At 28.6% G+C, this 14820-nt stretch overlaps 1 protein-coding gene across 1 annotated transcript; it reads right to left on the bottom strand.

The window, feature by feature from the left end:
- Window positions 1-259: 259 nt before the first annotated feature.
- Past1 (putative achaete scute target 1) lies at window positions 260-13392 on the bottom strand. The gene is made up of 6 exons (XM_015507723.2): window positions 12242-13392; window positions 3637-3745; window positions 3363-3527; window positions 3080-3269; window positions 1877-2047; window positions 260-1363 (listed from the first exon to the last, which is right to left on the bottom strand). The coding sequence occupies exons 1-6, from the start codon at window positions 13039-13041 to the stop codon at window positions 1158-1160; spliced, it is 1641 nt and encodes a 546-aa protein (XP_015363209.1). The 5' UTR covers window positions 13042-13392; the 3' UTR covers window positions 260-1157.
- Window positions 13393-14820: the final 1428 nt, after the last annotated feature.

The raw sequence follows: 14820 nt of genomic DNA, 5'->3' as shown, positions 1-14820 counted from the left end.
TACATAAATGTATAATTATTTTAATATTTGTCAAATTCTGTTTCAGAATTTCAATGGCTGTGATGAAAATTAAAAACCTAAAATATTTTTACCACTGTGATATAGATACTTGAAAATATATAGATAACCAATAATGTACATTGACGGTTTTTAGACAATCCTCTAAAATACATTTTACAAAGGATACCAATAGAATTCTAACTTCTTGGCACAGCGAAGTTAAATGCACGTCTAAGATTTCAGACACTACAACAGAATATTGTTTTTATAAATAAAGCATTTAATTTCAAAAATATATAATCAAATTTAAATAACACTTGTAACATGAAATATAAATACATTTCTTTAAGATAAATTACATAAATATTTATCAAATATAATAAAAATATAATTTACTAGGTATATAGTGGTAGTTTACTTGTTACAATATAAACGGCCAACACCGCCAATATAATATGTTGTTTGGGCAAAAACACTTTGGACGATAATAAGTCTGTTTGTAGTACAAAACAATAATTTAATTTACATCGTATAATCTACATTAGCATAGCGTATAATTTATCAATGATCGAAAAAAATGGACGTTTTTTTCTCATTTTAAGTATATAATATAATATATAATAATAAATAGTAAATATCACATGATTATTGCGAAATCAATATAAAAATTAAATTCTGCATTAATAATAACAACAAAAAAGCATCATTTTTTTATCACACAGATAGGTATTATATAATATTATATATGAAATTAAAAAAAAACATTATCTAAAATATTATGTGTTTTAATGAATAACTTTGGTTGCCATTCAATAATCATAACGCGTGTAGTTACTAATTTTAGTTGTTTTAACTTCCGAAAGCGACGGAGCGTACTCAAAAATTTGATAGGTCGGCATAGAGGCATACTCAAACAGGGATACTCTGTGCTACAAATTTCGTTCGATTTACTATATAAATATACAAATAAATTAACGTACACGATATATTCATATTATGATGCACATATTATATATATAACAAAAATCGCATTGCATATGTTATATGATATAATAATATTATATGTACAGTCGAGTACGATTTTTTTCGTGTGTTGGTGGTTGTGTCTACTATATATTATAATGTACACAGGATTCCTGTTTTTTTTTCGTCTGTCACTAAATATCTCGTTTTGAGGGCGGAATTAAGTGATCGGGTATTTCGACGGGTAGATCGTGCCCACCCAGCTTCACTTGTATCAGATGCATTGCCAACGCAAACTCGTCGATGTCCAGAAAACCGTCATGATCGATGTCCGATAACTTCCATATTTTGCCGAGCACAGAGTTGGGCAGTTTCGATTTGACCATTTCGGCTTTAGCCACTGCGAAAAGAATGAGAAAAACTTGGTTAGACCATCCCACACTGTCTCACATATAAAAAAATAATCGTCTCCATAGCGACGAGGAGGTTAGACTTCAAAATTCAATACCCACAAAAAGTTAATCTGGTTTTAAACCCGAAACCTGCAAACAATTTTAACCGGTTTTATCACGATACACTAAACCCGCAAAAAATTGTACCTGGTTTGCAACATGAAACCCGAAATATTTTAACCCCTTTTGCAGACTACCTGGATTAAAGATTAGATGATACATGATAATTGAACTTCAGTACTTCACAACTTTCAACTTTTGATCCACTGCACATTTATTTTAAACTATACTTGTACGTAGATAAGTGGATACTTTATTCGTTTTTGACGTACCTACTTATTTTATGAAAAACAACTGTAAGTTCCAAATAGGTACCTACATATTTACTTCATAGTTTTTAAATCTATTTTATAGTAAATTAAATTCATAGCCCTAGCTTTATATGACATGTAATTTCGTACCGGCTCCCGACAGTTTTCCGTCAGACTTCTCCAGCGTGTTGAACACCGCATCGTATTTCTGCCGTTCCTTGGCCACCACCCAACCAGTTTCGCCCTTGCCAGCGTCGATACCTTCTCCCCTCTTGTACCCGAACGGACTGGCCGTGTCCTGGACGCTCATGAACGCGCCACCTACAAAGTGAACACGAATGTCATTATTGTTAATGATAAATATGATAAATTCAATGTTATTGTTGGACATCGTTGAACCACATCATAGTTGAAACACAACACTATGATAATTAATGATGTATTATTACTGTATTAGTATATTTTCGATTTTTACGGCCTATGCGAAATATGGGGTATGAGTGAGGGTTAAATGTAAACAAAATACTAACTCTTCAAATATGTAAGGAAAAGTCAACAAATTATGGATTTAATAAACAGCTGCCACGTTTTGGAAAGAATAAAATTAAAAACAAAATAAAACCAAAAATATCTAAAAATAACACTTATTGTATTGAATCCCGGAATAAAAATTTCCGACCCTTTGGAAAAAAATCCCTAGAATTGTGAATCTAAATTGAATTTAGCCAACGAATTAGGTAGGTAGTATTCTATACGACGTAAATAAACTACCTATATAATAATTATTGGTAAAATAGAAATTTCAGAAATAAAATTATATAATTATGCTTAGAAATTATTATGAAAGACAAAATCTAAATGGCTATCTATAGAAAAGAACGATTTTGAGTTAAACATTTGAACATCTAATATTTAATGAAAAATTTCAATATTTTGTATTATTAGCCAAAAGAACCTATATTATATAGTCAGAATGGAATCAATAAAGCCCGTTGAATTTATTTTAAAATGTAATCTTATAATAAGTTAATCAATTTTTTAAAGAAGTAATGTGTTTTTAAAGATTCACACCCAGAAAAAAATGTTTTATTTTTAATGAAAAACTATTAAAAATTTTTTATGGAAAATAAGTATGATTTGGAGTCTATGAAATTCATTCGTTAAGTTATGAATATATAATCTGCAATATTGATATTTTTTAACTATAAATTCTTAACTAACCTTAACTGATCACAATACCTAATACTTAGGATCATTTTAGGAAACATCCATATATTTGAGGAAATTTGAAGTTTTCTCGAGCATTATATTATTAGATATGAATATGAAAACTTGAAAAAATCAAAATAATACCTTTGACTACCGCTTGCTGTTGTTGCTGCTGTTCGACGTCTCCATTATTCATCTTACGGTTATTCATGTCTTGCAAAGGGATCATAGCCATCAACTTAGCGATGTCGTTGGCAAGCATCTTATCAACCTCTTCTAACAGATGCGGTTTAAGACTTTGGAATTTATTAAAATCTAAGTTCACCAGTACATCCTGAAAAATAATATACCTTTAGGCTATAACATATCATAATACGTAAACAATACGTATATACCTAATACAGAAATCGATAATATTCTTACAAACCTGCATTTTTTTGAGATCGGGGAAATCTCCTGGCGAAATCTGTTGTTCTTTCTGAATATTTTGGTAAATAGTGCCAAGGTTTTTGATCAATTCTTTTTTCTTGCCATCTCTCCTAAAAAGAGCTGGCATTTCTTTATGTAACGCACTGATTATATAAGCGTGAACCTGTAAACAACGGAAACGGTTTTTTAAGGAAACAACTATCGCTAGTGATATGTGCCACATTTCGGATTTCAATAGTGCATGACGTTCGAGTTCTATCAATAATAATTACTTTGGCTAATCTTGCGCGTTTAATCAAGTCATTTAGCTTCCTTAACGCCGCGTTTCCCGGCAAAGACTGCAGGTCCTTAAATAAGTCTTGTTCTTCGTCTTCAAATAATCTACAATATACACAACAGCTTATTAACATCATATACGTGTGAGGCGTTTGTACATTTAAGATTGAAAACCTATTGTATAAAAATAAATCGCAAGAAATTTCTTCACTAAAGTAATAAGTGAATTAGCAAGAATAATTTTATCCATTTCACAGGTCCTTTTTGTTCAGTGAAAAATAAACGTATATACGGGTACCTATTTATATTAAAATTATTCTATAAAACCATACATAACAGATTATTTATCTATAACCGACCGACTCTGCCATGATATTAACATAAATAACTATATTATATATACACCACAAGTAACTACCTAACTCAAGATCATAATATCATGATTTTTAGGTACTACTGTTACTGTTACTACTGGTACCTACCTAATAAATAAGCGATTAGTTTAAAATTTCAAATAATAACAATAAACTCTGAAGTATTGGGCAATGTACTTCCAGTGCTGCATAATATGGTGTATTGTTATTTATTTTATTAGATATAGGTCATAAATGGTATTTGGGACATTATTGCCCCTCAATATTATAAGGCATTTCCACTCGTACCAATTTATGTCCTACTTTCATTATTATATTGTTTTTCACAAATCGATACGTTTACCATCCATTTTAACTGTTAAAAGAACACACACTTCAGTAAGTCACTATAGTAATTTTATTTTTTCGAAATAAACCAAATGCACCAATTAATTTTTATAATTTTGAAAAAAAAATAAAAATATTTTTAGGTATTTATTTATATTTTATTAATCTAAAGCTTTGGCAATAGTTTCTATTGTTTCTAACAAAGTTTCTAACGAAGTTTTAAATGAATATAAAATAATATAAGAGGAAAATTAAATAATAAAGAGGTTTTAAATAAATTGTGTTTTACAACTAAAAAAGTTATATAGAACTCTTTGTAGACATTAATTATAATATTTCTAGACTCAAGTTCAGTTCTTTTAAAAAATCAGATACTATTTTCTGGTTAGCAATCGGAACAGATTATTTCATATTTAATTTCCCTGCAGGTACCTTTATGTTAAGCTTTTTTCTTTCTACATCGTTGGAGTTGTATTCAGTCATTATATGTTTCATTATTTATAAAATTCAAATGTTTGTATAAAGTGTGAATCATTTTGTAAAAATATATGGTGTTGTAAATACTTTAAACTATTTGACTATTAATAAGTGTCAATCAAATTCATAAATATTATATTACAACAGACATTTAACGGGTGAATAATAATAATAGTTTTCAACAGAATACAGATATGCATATTATGTCCTACAAGGGAAAATTTTTCATCATACATTTTCGTTTTATTGAAATGAAAACAGGGGAGTGTAATTTTATTCAAATAATCTTATAGGAGCGCAATATTACAATAATGCGTCAATAATTGTGACGAAGAAGTGAACAATAATTGCGAATTGTAAGCTATGCGTGTATTTAATACGGTTGTAATGATTTACATAAAAAATTCGTATGAATTGCGTAACAATTATTAACAATTTCAATGAATTTTTATAAATGCGATAAAAAAATAAAATCATTTCTTAGAATATCTATTATAATAGAAGTATTACCTCTTCGTGGTACTTTATTGTTATTGGCTAAAAAAAATTAATTGCTACAGTCTGCCTATACAGATCACTTCAGATCGTTTATAAATACAAGCCAAAATCATTATATTAAACATGCAATCATAATAATAGTAACAGGTAATGGAATACATACTACAGTAATAAATCACAAACAAATAGTAAATACTTTCAGAAAATAGATAGTGATTTCTGGACAAAAACAGCAATGTCAATTGATTCTGTAAGCAGTATCTATAATAGATAATCCTGCTCCTTTTTACACACATCTGTTTAACTAAAATATAATCAATATATTTTAGTATTAATAAATGAAAATTATATTGGTCGTCATTACAATTTTTTTAAGTGTTACACGTTGATATAAGGTTGAGAACAAGTGGGTTACAATAATAAATTATTTTTCCTCATGTAACATAATAAGTAATAACTATTAGTTCCAACAGAAATATGTAATAATTTATTTAGGTACCAGCACCAGCGCTCAGTGACCACTACTCCTGTGCTTATAATTATAATAAAAGTTTTCTATCATTAAATCGTATTCAAGGAGTGCAGTTTAATTTATATCGTATCACACTTATAGGGGTACAAAAAGTCAAGCATTAGATGTAATGTTAAATATTAAATGGAATTCAAATTTATGATCAAAGAACTAGGAACGAGCTTGTTTAGTGGCGCAACTAAGTCTATTATCAGGGTTATAATTTTTTAATTATTTTTTTTTCAGTGATGTACTTTTATAAAGAGTTTCATTTCAAAGAAAATTAGATTCTTTGGTAGATGTACCTAGTCAACTTAATTTTAAACGATTTTTAATTTATTTTACCAAATGTATTACCATTGATTATATAATATTATATAGACTATTCTATATTTAATCAATCGTATTACCTATATTTATTACTAATTATTTTTATTTTTATTTTGTAAACAGATGGAATATACAATAAGGTGTAACAGATAAAACTGACTTTTAGAATAATTTTTGTTCAAATGAATATTTTTATTTATTAAGTGACCGTGTTACGTACGGGGTTGGTAAATTGAGTCCCAAATGACTCTAACTCGGTAAATTGAGTCCCGGGGAAAAATAGGTAGTAGGTAAGTCGAGTCCCAGAAAAAATAAGGTAATAGGTAATTGGAGTCCCAGGGAAAAACTATTTATATGCATTTAAAATTTAAAAATATACACTATAACATTTTTATTTGTGATTTGTGGACATTCATTGACTGCATGCATATGATTTTTAATATAGCAACATGCATTTTTATTAATTACATAATTTTTTTTTATGCAATAAAAATGCATGTTGTTATTTTCAAAATCATATACATGCAGTCAATGAATGTCCACAAATCACAAATAAAAATGTTAAAGTGCACATTTTTAAATTTTAAATGCACAAAAATCGTTTTTCCCTGGGATTCAAATTACCTATTGCCTTATTTTGTCCGGGACTCAACTACCTACTACCAATTTTTTCCCCGCGGGACTCAATTTACCGCTTTCAAAATGTACCAAACTTATATCGGACACAATTTACCTAGCCCCGTTACGTAACATGTTTAGTATTTATTTTTTTATAATATTATAGCCTATTTGTAAATCTGATTATGAAAACAATTTTGATGGAAATTTTTTTTTTTTAATTCAATATTTTTTGGTTAAATTGAATATATATTTCTTAAATTATTTACTTATCACATAACATTAACAATTTTTGTCACACGTCGAATTAACATATTTTTTTTTTTTTTTATCAGGTCTATCTGTTACACTTGTATATAAATTTTTTTAAAGGTATTGTAAACAATAATTTTTTATGAAACCAGTTTTTTATCTTTCCTTCACAGTGACGTAATTAGGAATTTGGTTTGAGGAGGGGGATTATAATATGTTTTTAGCAAAATCTGTAAGTCTCATACAGTAACCTACCCCATCAAATATAAAACGTTAGCAGTAAAATAAGTTTTCTGGGGGAATCAATCCCCTTCACAGTTTCTTTGAACCAACTATAGATATATCTTTTTCCAAACAAAGCTCAAAAAGAAAAAATCATAAACCAACTTGCCTTCTTAGTTAAGTGGACGTGATCTCGTATATGTTGTCTGCGTCTTACAACAGCAAATTTTTTGCTAATAATAATTCATCTTAATTTGTTTTTTTTTTTAAATTGGAGTAAAGTGACTCAAACATTTAAATGTGAGATTATTATAATATTACTTAGGACATCTCTATTATTATTTTTACGTAAGTTATGTTCATCTTAAAATGTAAAAATTGTACAGCTTCAAGACTTGCTTCTTCATAAAAATATCAAAGCGAACCACCGAGATACCCTCGATAAATAATTACCTTCAAATTTTATAACAGATTTATTCACGATTGGTTTTAGAATTTTCAGAGTTAACAAAGTAATCATAAAACTTAACGATAAAATATTTGAATTAACTATGAAACTATTATTTTGAATTAGTATAAAACTTGGGTTGGGTAATCCGATATAATCTGAATGTTTCTCTACTTTGTTGTGATTGTTTGGTTGATAATCGAATTCAACCATTTCAACCCTTAAAATATTATGGCTACTATATTATAAGCTACATAATTTTAAGTCGTTGTTGTAAGCAAGTCTGTACATTGGTCATAAATGCATAATGATTGCGTTTGATTACACCTATTTACACGTGGATAATGTGTATTCGTGTTTGTAATAGATTATCAAGTTCAATCCGATGAGCAAAAAAAAAAAAAAAAATACACCATTAGTCACTCTTTTACGAGTGAAAATATCCAACTATCCATCAATGTCAATTACATAAATATTATTATTATAACAGTCTAACACAGTTGAATCAATATAAATTGCATCGGCTAATGCCTGATATTAGGGAATGAATATTTTATTAACTTATAAGTGACTTTCCTGATCATATTATCAGCACGGTACTTGAAACACATTATTGAAAAATATTAGGTACCTATACTAAATTCAGGAAGTTCAAACGTTAGCATTCATTAATCGACCCAATTGTAACTTGCATGTTAATTTAATACGTTGCACTTTTATGGATAACAAAGTGTTTAATCGTTATTTTACTAATATTTATGTATACAATTACATTATTATATCGACATATCTTTTAAAATTGTAATGTAATAGATTATTATGTTATTAAATATTATAATAAAATAATTATATCAAATTTTAAGCGACTAGTTATAATTAGTTATAACTTATAACAATACATTATACAATTTGCATAGGTATTTGACGGAGTTAAGTGGCACAGAATAATTCATATTTTTTTTTTAAATTTTAAACAGAATGAATTTTTATATTTATTATTTTTCATGTCTAGGTCATATTATAGCGCTTATTTTAATTATTTTTAGTGCCAAAGATCTGAGGCCTGCTTATAAGTTATAACTAATACATTAAACTATAAAAGTCTGAGATATTTGAAATTTCAGAATATGACATTCGTTGTATATTATATTATCATTATAAAAGTCAACATAAAAAAGTGGTGAAAATTTAAATCGATTTCAAAAATTTTGTTTTGATTTCAAATTATGTAATAATTACCGTTAAAAGAATCATCAAGTATACAGATAAGAAACGCGTAAGCTAACTAAAAAATTAAGCATTTGGCAAATTAACAGTCTAAACTTAAAGTGTCTAAACAAATATTTGTATTAGATAAGGATAAAAAAATATGGTTTGACTACATTTACACAGATAAACGTTACTATAGGTTAAATGTAAAAAATAATATTACATCAGTTTAATGACAAATTTTCCGAAATGCATAATTATATAATTAATCCAAATTAATCTATAGTATTTTATATACCCACCAATTTCTTTTATTTCATAATTAATGTGTATAATTATTGTCAGAATTTTGAATGATCAGTGATCACTCGATAATAATAATAAAATAATACCGAAACATAAATTTAATAAAACAAATTTAAGGGCGTATAATTACAAAACAAAAGAGTGTAAAAATTGTTAACATAACTTTTTCTGAATCCCAGCAGATTTAAACAAGTTAAATTTTCAATTTAATTTAAGAAGACACTACCAAGTACCAATGACTATTGAGTTTGACTTATCCATCTTATAATGTCCACTAACTAGTTTCAATACAGTGTGATATTATTTTTGATATAAGATTGAAATGACTTATTATAAAACTATTATTTAAGACTATATAATCTAAGTTTAAGCATCAGATTTTATTTTATTATTTCATTTTCAAGCGATATAATATTATGAGCATTTTAAATGTGTGATATTTCAAATACCTATAACGGCCATAACTCTCTTGAAAATTAAAATATCTAAAGAATTGTCGACGTTTAATCATAAATAGTATTCTTATACCAACAAGTTTGGAAATTGGTTAATTCACTCTAATATCAACAAAAAATTTTGTGTCAACAAATACATGAGTAGTGTTTTCTAATGATAATTTAATTTCGTAATTAATAATTTATACTTATTATTTCAAATTTAGTAAGCACGAACAAAACTATGCTATGTCGATCCGAGACCTAAATAGAGAAGAAACACAAGAATTATGTGAAATTAATTACTTCTTGGGAATTTAAAGTTTATAGTAAATATAAATGCAAACGGATGACGATAAATTCAACGTGACAATGGAGAATGAATATAAGGTCTGTTGTCTATATCTCTATATACAATTAATGAATTGCATTTCTAGTCACTGACCTTACTAGTAACTACTAACTAGTAGTGCACTAGAGCTCAATAGTTTAATATAAGGAAAAGAAATTACGGCTGTTAGAAAACTCGCGTAGTACTTATTACACTACTACAGGCTCCAGTAAGATCGCTTTTTTTAACGTTTTTAAAAATGGGTAAGTATAAATTACAATATAATATAGGTAATAGCCAGTAATAGGTACCTAGTTAAATTTCAATGAATTGTGATGTTAAATATTTATTAACTATACAAATATTGGCACATCGTATTTTATCATATTATTTACCAGCCGATGCGCGTATTAGATAAAATATGATATTGCCGCCATAAATTTTAATAGTCTGTTTCATCGGTATTTAATAACGTGTGTGTTTAAACTCAAACTCCTGCTTGTGATGCAGTTACTAGTTATATAAACACACGCCTTGCTACTGTTCAAACATTAAATTATTATAGGTAGGTAACCTAACCTACATACATATTTTATATAATAAATACTTTATCATAATTATTTCATTTGAAAAAGTTTCAATGGATATTTCTAACCCTGAAATTAAAAGTATTCAAATGCAACAAATAATTACGAAAATTACAAACTGGCGAGCATTGTGCTTAAATTATGCTTTTAAAATAACTTGTATGGGCGTGACAGTAATTTATCTATTTATCCTCTCGCCGCACACTTGAAAACACTAACTGTGAAAAGTATTATTTTTTAGTAAATATAATATAAAAATACAAATTGAATAATAAAAGAATGAGGATATTTTTGTCTTTTGAATTATTTATTGGCACCGATAATATCTATGAAGGTACTTAACTACACTTATATTAATGTCACATGGTTATCTACTTCATATTAACTCGTTCCTATAAATAATATTATTAAAATTTAGTTAATATAAGACAAAAGTACTTTAAAAGCATTAAGCAATTCAATAAATTATATTAAGCATAACTATCTATGTACCCAATAAAAACAACCAGCCAACAATAATTATTAATTTAGACCATCCAACATTTAATCCCATTTTATTGAATAAAATCTCATACAAATCTTGAATATCATATAATTATAAATTTTACAAGTATATGTGTAATTATTTTAAAAAAAAATTTGTTTTTGTTTTAGGTAGATACATAATAACATATACTTATTAACTGAAAACAGTGAAAACCTTTAATTTATTTAGATAACTGCATTCCAATTGTAATGTAAATTAATTTAAATAATAATTTATGATATAAATTATTTAACATAAAATTGTAAATCAATAAATTAAAAAATAATTAGTCATATTTTAACAACATTTATCGCGTGTTTAAGATTCGCTAGTTAACTTTCAATTGGTTTGCTACAACTACGATTCAATTAAATAAATTATTATATTCATAATATTGCGAGTAATATTGTTTGTACTATTGTACATTGTCAAAACATTTGTTATTGTGAGTAGTATGGTCTTGAAAGTATTGACCCACTAACCTTGTTTATCTTCTTAGGCATAGAGAAAATAACAATACCTATATATATTATGTATATAATGGATCTCTAATCATTAGAAACTGGAACAATTTATAGCCAATTGTTGTAATGTAAATATAATTGATTAGTCATTTGTCTTAAACTTAATATCCGATCTAGTTTTATTGGTCTAATTGGCATCAGTTACACTAAATCCAAAAGAGCACATTAATTACACTGGCTGAAGAATTAATTTTTAAAGTTTATTGATTTTGTAAACAATATGATTAATATTAAATAAATCTAATAAGGCTGATCAATTGTTTAGATACATTGTTAAATTGTAAACAAAGGCTACTTAAATAAATTTATGTTGAACTTTTCACATATTAATTTCAATTAAAAAAATTAAATAAGTAATTAATTGTACACTAGTATGACTTCATGACATATATACAATCATAATATTATCAACATTTTCTATTGTTTAGGTATCATTCTAGATAGATATGGGCATGTTATTATTTAGGTAGTCACAAATAATTAAAATTTGGCAATAGAACAATCAGGGAGTGATAAAGTACCTACCTAGTTTGATTTCAATAAATATTATCACAGCTCACACAATTAATACATACAATTATAGTTTATACTAAATTGTACAAAATATTATTTATGAATGATTTTTACCTTCTATTACCATCATATCGCAACGGTTTGTCCCAAAAGGATCCAATGTAAACCCTGGCTACTTCAGGAGTTTGAAGAACTTTTCCTAAAGACCACATCAGTGCACCATAAACACGCATCAGTTGTTGGTGATCAATCATATCAGCTTTATTTAAAATAATTCTAATTTTATCGTCATGGCCTCGTAGTGCTTCTATTGATCTACGGAATTCATCAGATATGTCCAACTTGTGAGCATCAAAAAGCAAAATAATTCTATCCACATGCTCAGCAAACCACTCCAGTACACCGGTGAAGTCATAACCCCTGTCTACTCTCTGTTTTTCTCCTGATAAAATACCAGGGGTATCAACTATTGATATACCCTTTAGAACAGGAGAATTCACTAAAGAACACTGAAACCGATTGAGGAATGCGTTGCCAAACTTTGACAGAGGTCTGAATTGTCGTTTTGGGTCTACTACCAACGCGTTACCAGGAATAATTGATTCGTTTTCATCGTACATAACAGCTATAAAACGGTCTGTGGTGGGTTCGGGCCCAATGCGAATTCCGGGAAAATCGGATTCTAAGAGATGTTTTATAAATGTAGTTTTGCCCGTGGAATACTGGCCGACCAGCAGTATCATCGGTTTGGCGTCAAAGTCGGGGTCGTCCAGTTGTGGCGAGTGGAAATCGTGAAACTGGTACGCCAATTCTAAGGGCAACAGTTTGGACTTGTACTTCTCCCGTAGCCCGTCCAAAACGGACTCGTACGTCTCGATCTTCTTGCCATCATCTTTCCTTAACCAGCCCAGCATGTTCAGCAGACTCGCATAAACGAAAATAGGTATTCAAGGCACACACACGTACGTAAGCACCAAAAACGTCTCGAAATACACTGTGTCGTGTCACGCACGCACCGCATACATGACAATTAGACGGACAATCGACGAATACTAAATGTCAAATGGACCTGTCAGATTGAAATTTGGCTGATATAATACTACGGCGACGATAAAAAAAAGAAATCGTTAACAACTTTAATGACTTTAATAACAATTAATTAGTAATCACGACAACAACACTGACTATTAGTGACTTAACGTTAACACTGCAATACTGCAACACGCCAATAGTTGAATACTGTCTACTATATAGGTACAACAGTAGTTGAATAGTACAACACTGCCGCGACGGCTGAGTTGGACGTTCGCTTATCAGCAAGCCGCGATAGCGTCGCATCTTATCAAACAAGTGTACCAAGCTGCTGCCCCTTAACAGGTTTTCCGCATAGATAATATATTATCTATGGTTTTCTACGGTAACACCATACTAGGGTAATAATAATTAATATTATACACGATGAGAAATTCTATAGCGGGAAACGTTGCAAACAATGCAAACGTTTGACAACGGAGAAATTCGGACTGTCTGTTTGGTAAACGAAGCCTAAAACGAGTAAAACGTTTGCAAACATTGTAAACGCCATGAGTCTGTTTAACTCAATTAACCAGTTCCGTGATCAACATTTTTTTTTACTTTTGTGGCCATCTGGCATCTATTATACCACGACTTATTACGATTAACTTTTTTAAAAACTGTATGTCTTATACCATGGTTAAACACCAAGAGCTCTAAAAAAATAACACCAAGAATTCAACCTAACAAACGGTCCAAACGTTGGCGTATGTAGGTATTGAAATATTTGAAAAAAAAGTTTTCTGCTATAGAATTTCCTCAATGATTGACACACACCACGAATTCGTGGCACAAACCGAGCCGCAGCCTAATATAATATAATATAATTACAATTTTTTTCTCCTTTTTTTACAAAAAATAATGCCATGTACTCATGTTTGATTAGCAAAATAGCCATGCAATCGTTGTAGCCAGTGACGTACTAAGGGTCCCCCGCAATTTTTAGAATACATTTTTTTATTATTAAAAAACTAAAATTTAGGGTGACATTTTGATAAAAAATAATAACATGAAGACAAATTTGTAGTCTATTAAAATTTACGATAGTCTTGTTATGTTAAGGTGTCAAGTCATCCAAATAGGTGGGGGCTTTGGGGGACTAAGTCCCCCCATATTTTTGCCAAGTCCCTCCGTTTCAAAAGTCATTAATTAGTACTGAGAATATATAATTTTTACAAAATATTATAGGAGGGGCTTTAGTCCCCCCAAAATAATTTGTCTATTTGCGCCTATGTATATAATCATTATAATCAAATTTGTAGGCATACGATCAATATAGGTAATCATTATAAATTTATTATTTATAGCGCTTCTTTATAAGAATTATAAATTATTAAATTATTGTAATATTGCCAATGGGAATTTATGAAAAGTAATAATAAACATTGTTCTGCAGCAGCATCGTTTAAAAAATACAGAAGAACTCTAAAATGTAATGAAAAACTTGTTTGTCAAGGAAAACGTGTACCTATTAAATCGGGATATCTGAATATTTATATATGTAATTAGATACTGTAGCCCTCAAGTGTTGATTAAGCCCCAAATAACTACTCACATTTTATCATTTGAAACATTTTCAACTGATAAAAAATTACTAACCTACTTCAATTTTGCTGTCT

This window comes from Diuraphis noxia, unplaced genomic scaffold (genome assembly GCF_037042655.1).
Source record: "Diuraphis noxia isolate RWA-SAM2 unplaced genomic scaffold, SU_Dnox_SAM2 contig0004, whole genome shotgun sequence".
Lineage (NCBI taxonomy): Eukaryota > Metazoa > Arthropoda > Insecta > Hemiptera > Aphididae > Diuraphis > Diuraphis noxia.
Note: the sequence above shows the minus strand (reverse complement) of the source record. Positions and strands in the feature narration are given on the sequence as shown.

What these genes read in the sequence shown, in the direction of transcription:
- Past1 (XM_015507723.2), bottom strand. Translation starts at nt 13,041, where the DNA reads ATGCTGGGCTGGTTAAGGAAAGATGATGGCAAGAAGATCGAGACGTAC. An exon ending in CGATATGATGGTAATAGAAG is followed by an intron (nt 3,746 to 12,241) that starts GTAAAAATCATT and finishes TGTATATTGTAG; the next exon opens with ATTATTTGAAGACGAAGAAC. An exon ending in AACGCGCAAGATTAGCCAAA is followed by an intron (nt 3,528 to 3,636) that starts GTAATTATTATT and finishes CGTTGTTTACAG; the next exon opens with GTTCACGCTTATATAATCAG.